Genomic DNA, 5,833 nt, shown 5'->3' with positions numbered 1-5,833 from the left:
ATTATAGTAATGAGAACACTTTCACTAGACTATTACAGCCATTTGCTGCAAAGTTCAGAAGAAGGTATCAGGCTAAGTAACATTCTGTTTGCTTATATAAATGGTGACAAGCAAAACCAATAATAATACTGTTTAAAAATATGGACATTTATTATTATAAAATCAACTGGTTTAATAAAAAGCATTATATTTAAAGATAATTTAATACAAATACATGTTAAAATAAATGTAAAAGTTCTTTTCAGTGCAAACAGGTGGTTACCCAAACAAGAAACAAAACCTCCCTAATAGCTGTAATAAAACCTATCCCTGAAAAGTTAGTGGGTATTACACAGAAATATTTATATTGTGTTCTTCTATTACTCCTCGTACTCACTTTTAAAGAATCAGGAGAATTCAACCAAATAAATTATAAATTTATTTAACAGCTCTAGTTATACCAAATAATTCCAGGGCAAATTCCAGGGCTGAAAAAATAAATTATAAATAAATATATGAAAATCTGTGTAAGATTTTTATTGAAGACATGATTACCATTGTATGAATGCCTGAATATGAAACTCTAAATAAAGTAAAATGTTGAACTCTGTTTTCTCAATTTCAGAAAAAGGGAACTTTCTGAAGATAAATGTTTGAAGTTAAAGGTACTAGGACTTTCAGTAATGTCACACACTGGTATCGCCCATGAATTGTGATGAAAGGAAAACCACTCTTTTTTTTAAGGCAAAAATGCTTTCTAATATGAAAAGTGCAAACTAGACTTTCTGAATCACAAAAGTTCTGAAAACAGAAAGATAAAGTGACCAAAAAATGTGAAATTCAGAATAGTAAAAGTACTTTTGGGGTTCTGTTTTACACAGCTACGCTTAGTCTAGGTAAATCTTCCACAGGCATGCTTCGTGTGGCGTCCAGTTGGTTATATTCCTCTATGAGCGTGGATAAAGATGACACGGCTTCCATGAAACAGCTTTCCTCCATCCCTTCAATTTGTAGATAGTGATGAAGATGAGCCTACAAACAAAGGATAATGTTGACCATTTTCAGGAAACTTGATACAAATGTAACTATCCTAAGACATATTCTTTTTTTTTTTTTTATGTTTATTTTTGAGAGAGAGAGACACAGAGAGATAGCATGGGCAGGGAGGGGCAGAGAGAGAGGGAGACACAGAATCCAAAGCAGGCTCCAGGCTCTGCTCTGTAAGCACTGAGCCCAATGTGGGGCTCAAACCCATGAACTGTGAGATCATGACCTGAGCCAAAGTCAGACACTTAACTGACTGGGCCACCCAGGTGCCCCGAAACACAGATATACTTTATTAAAATAATAGTTCACTCAATTTTACGAGAGAAATGAGCACTCAAATCCTATAAACTCAGGAGATTTCTCATTTAGGTAGTCTGAGTACAACGAATACAGTAGTCAGGAGTGCCCGATTTGTAACAGTATAACTCACAAGAATACATCTTAAATAGCCCAAATAAAAACACATAGTTACAAAAGTGTACTGATAATTACCTTTTTCTTGTAGAGCCTCATGAATCGCTCTCTGAGTTCCATGAAGGTGGGCTTCACGCATGTGTTATTGGCTAGAGCTAATAATGAATGGGAATGCCCCACGGGAGGTACTGAACACAGGCTGGTTTTCCAGCCTTCTTGATTCCAGGAGATAAACTGTAGAGAAGGTTTTAATCTGAGATACAAAAACTCAAAGGTGAGAATGAAGGTAATGAAAACATCTGCCATATATGGCAATGGACATTACTAATGGTAATTACCATTCTAATTGCTTAATATATAACGTAAAGTTATCTACTTTTTACTATTTTTTTTTTTTTTCAACGCTTACTTATTTTTCGGACAGAGAGAGACAGAGCATGAACGGGGGAGGGGCAGAGAGAGAGGGAGACACAGAATCGTAAACAGGCTCCAGGCTCTGAGCCATCAGCCCAGAGCCTGACGCGGGGCTCGAACTCCCGGACCGCGAGATCGTGACCTGGCTGAAGTCGGACGCTTAACCGACTGCGCCACCCAGGCGCTCCTACTTTTTACTATTAACAGTATCATGGTACAGTCTGACAGTGAACTAAGGGACATTTAGTTAGGAGGACATAAAATCTGGGGAAGAAAAAGAAATGAAAATATTGTAATTTTCTTTACTTTGTAATTCAATCGAGTAGTTTTCCTAAAAAACAGACGGTCAAAAAATAGTACAACATAAACTTAGAAGCAGCGAAGTGGTGGTGGTGGTAATAAAACAACAATAGTTAAATTTTCTGAACATTTTCAGAAAATAAGACATCTTAGAGCACCTGGGTGGCTCCGGCAGTTAAGCGTCCAACTTTGGCTGAGGTCATGATCACGCAATTTGTGAGTTGGAGCCCTGCATTGGGCTCTGCTGACAGCTCAGAGCCTGGAGCCTACTTTGCATTCTGTGTCTAGCCCTCTCTCTGCCCCTCCCCTGCTTGCGTGTGCGCGCGCGCTCTCTCAAAAATAAATAAACATTAAATAAAAAAAGAAAATAAAACATCTCCTGTATCATTCACTATTCACAAATAACAATTTTGTACTATTATTCTTGTTTTACATTTGAAAAAAGTAAGGCCAAGAGGGGCTAAGTAGTTTGCTCGAGGTCACGCTTTAGTTAAGTGGCAAATGCTAGAATTGGAAGACAGGCCATCTGAACTACCATGCTACATTGTCACAAGTGGTACACATAAATTATCAGGAAAATATAAAATCAAACCTTTCAATATTTCTGCGAAGATCTGAAACCTGTACATTTCCTCTAACCATAAGGGCACAGGCGAGGTAGAGGCTATGTTTGGGGTCAGCCCGAATTAGCTGGTGATCTTTACTAAAGGCATCTGAAAACATCTGATCCAACCTAGAACAATGAAAGAATCACTGTTTATACTAAATATTACTTCTGTGTTTATACATACAAAATGCAGGGATCATCATCTACAGGTAAATACATACACAAATACATTCTAAATTTCAGCTATCATTTTCTCAAAGCAATCTTGATGAAAAATATGAAAAAAGAGGACATCTTTTATCCTTCATTTAAAGAGAGGAAGAAAAAGGTGCTAACAAGTTTATATCTAACAATTCACAGCATCCTAGGCCCTTCCTTAATATAGCCCCAGTCTGGTCTCAAACCCCACTTGCCTCAATACAAATATGATTAGGTTCCTTAGATAATTCTAGCCAAGATTCTGTATGGGGAAACTGCAGAATGTCAGGGGGGGGGGTGCTGCAAAAATCACACTGTGCTACCTACTCATTCAGCAGTTATTTACCAAATGCCTATTATGTGCCAGGCACTATTTAACGTGCAAGAGACCCAGCAGTGAACAACAACAAAAACTTCCTACTCTAATAGAGTTTACATTCTGTCTTGGTTACGTGACAGCAAGAACAGAAGTCTCCTTTAAGAAATGGTGAGTGCTATGGGGGATTCATAAATCTTTCGCTACTGTGTTAGAAATTTTGGTGTGTTATGCGCTTCTGGGCATTTTTATGGAGTTAAGGAAACCCAGAAAAGGTTAAGAACCACCATACAGAAAACGAGCACACTTACTTGTGATTTATTTTCTGACACAAAATATAAGAACTAGTAAGGAGTTTTTTGTAAGTTTGGGATACTTATCTTTATTTACATTAAAAATATGGGATTTCAAGAAACATGCACATACTTCTCAGATGTGCTTATTATTTTCATGTGATAAAAATGGGACTAGGTACAGAAATGATTTATTAATAAAAGGTACAACAAAAACCATTCTCATTTGTTTAGAAACTATTAATAAGAAATTAAAGAATTTTAAAACTGACTTTTAATAGTACAATTTTAAAACATTTTATTACCTTACTCAAGGATAAATGTGTTCATATGCTGATATGGCAGCCTATGAAATATATACAGTACAGCAGAAAAAAAGAACACAAGAGAAAGAAAGAACATGTGACAAGCTCTTTAAGAGTCTAAAATCTTTAAAGTCCCTTATACATTTTCACAAACACATTTTAATTAAAATAATCCTTTGTAACAAATTATGATTATATGAATAAAAACTGTTGAAGTAGTGTTCTTTTTATCAAAATATGCCAAAAAGCAGGGTTAAAAAGAAATTTAATTGGCTTTGAAACATTCAGGTTGAAGGACCAAGTCAAACATTTTCTCCTTTATAGCTGTACTTAATTCAATGTAAAAAATGTCTGGATTATCACTAATGTATAATAAATAGTTTAGTATGAATTTACATTGTATGTGTCCACATTAATGATGCACATTTTATTTAAATACATTAATTTTTAATACATTGGGCTGATAAAAACAGTGAATATTTAATGAATGATCACCATGTTCTATACACTATGCATGCTGCTTAACTTAAGGTCATCAGTATCCTATGCAGAAAGAGTCCTATCTATTAGTTGGCACAACCGGTTATTTGTTACCAGCTTAAATAAAAGTTAATATCACTGTGACATCCCCACAGTGTAGAATTGTTATTTTTGCCAAAACTTAAAACTATAAAAACTTTAATCCAGTTTTTACTTTATAATTTACATACTATCCTCTTACAGAGTGTGACAGGACCTTTACTCTCAACTGTGGATGCCAGTTGGACCTTTTCAAGCTCATTATCACTATATATGCTAACAGTTTTTTTCAACTAATTTTTTTTGTTGCCTCTTAAGTTTTATGCTTATAAATGACACACACTTACAAAACAAGGTGTTCTGGAAATTTTAGGTAACAGCTACCATAAACAATAATATTGGAAAGCCTAGTTCTATGGTGCTAGACCGTGATAGCTTTAAAAGATACTCTTATTTAATATAGCCAACAAGGAAAAGAGACAGGTGCATTGATTCTCGTACTTACAGATGAGAAAAATGGAAAGTTTGTCACATGCCCAAGGTCCTGTAGCTAGTGACATAATTAGCATTTAGACTTAGTATGTCAGACTTCAAAGCCCTTAAATCCTTTTCAATAAAAACTGTATCTTCATTTAGTTAGCTTAAAAATTTAGATTTAATTCCAAATAGCTTAATATTGACTTTTTAAAGTTTATCTTGAGAGAGAGAGACAGAGAACATGAGTGGGGAGGGGCAGAGAGGGAGAGAGAGAGAATCCCAAGCAGGATCTGCATTGTCAGCACAGAGCTAGATATGGGGCTCGAACCCACGAACTGTAACCTGAGCTGAAGTCAAGAGCCCAAGGCGTAACCAACTGAACCACCCGGGTGCCCCTTAATATTAGCAATGACCTATAAATAAAGAATTCAAATCATAAAAAAATGGTTGTCATCAATTATAAATGATATAAAGAAATACCCAGAGTTATTACAAACTGAAAAACAATTTTTTTAAAAAAAGTAATTCAAATTATCAAGTAACTGGAATAAAATTGCTACACTTTACCTTCGGGTAGGAATATTAACATCTGCCAGTGTATACAGAGGTGTTAGGCTTGACACAAGATAATGCAGTTGAGGAAAAGGAACTAAATTCATGCTGATTTCATTAAGATCCATATTAAGGGACCCTTCAAACCTTGCAGAGCTAAAAAATTAACATTAAAGCAAGAGAAAAAAAAATTAACTTAAAAATTTTATACTTTGAATGTAGCTTGATTTATTCAGCAGGCACTTTTAAATCCTTTTGTACATTGTTCTTCAGTTAGGAAATATATGCTCTTTTTTCTTCTGTATTAGTGAAATTTAGTATCATGAACATCATGTATAAAGATAATTAAAATATACAACATCTATAGCAATTCTTATTTGTGGATTATATGAGGTGTAACCAACACACTGTA

At 35.0% G+C, this 5,833-nt stretch overlaps 1 protein-coding gene across 2 annotated transcripts in view; it reads right to left on the bottom strand.

Annotated features, from left to right (window-relative positions):
* Positions 1-126: 126 nt before the first annotated feature.
* TUBE1 (tubulin epsilon 1) overlaps positions 127-5,833 on the bottom strand; it is a 17,053-nt gene continuing 11,346 nt past the window's right edge. The window contains exons 9-12 of one of the 2 annotated variants that reach the window (XM_027057067.2): positions 5,437-5,577; positions 2,747-2,887; positions 1,519-1,693; positions 127-1,011 (exon numbers count right to left, since the gene is read on the bottom strand). In XM_027057067.2, the coding sequence (XP_026912868.1) occupies positions 853-1,011; positions 1,519-1,693; positions 2,747-2,887; positions 5,437-5,577 (616 nt within the window). In that variant the 3' untranslated portion in view covers positions 127-852. The remainder of the gene's footprint in view (positions 1,012-1,518; positions 1,694-2,746; positions 2,888-5,436; positions 5,578-5,833) is intronic. The other variant, XR_003419416.2, reaches the window with a different exon arrangement.

The sequence above is a fragment of the Acinonyx jubatus genome, chromosome B2, assembly GCF_027475565.1.
Source record: "Acinonyx jubatus isolate Ajub_Pintada_27869175 chromosome B2, VMU_Ajub_asm_v1.0, whole genome shotgun sequence".
NCBI classification, from domain to species: domain Eukaryota; kingdom Metazoa; phylum Chordata; class Mammalia; order Carnivora; family Felidae; genus Acinonyx; species Acinonyx jubatus.
Note: the sequence above shows the minus strand (reverse complement) of the source record. Positions and strands in the feature narration are given on the sequence as shown.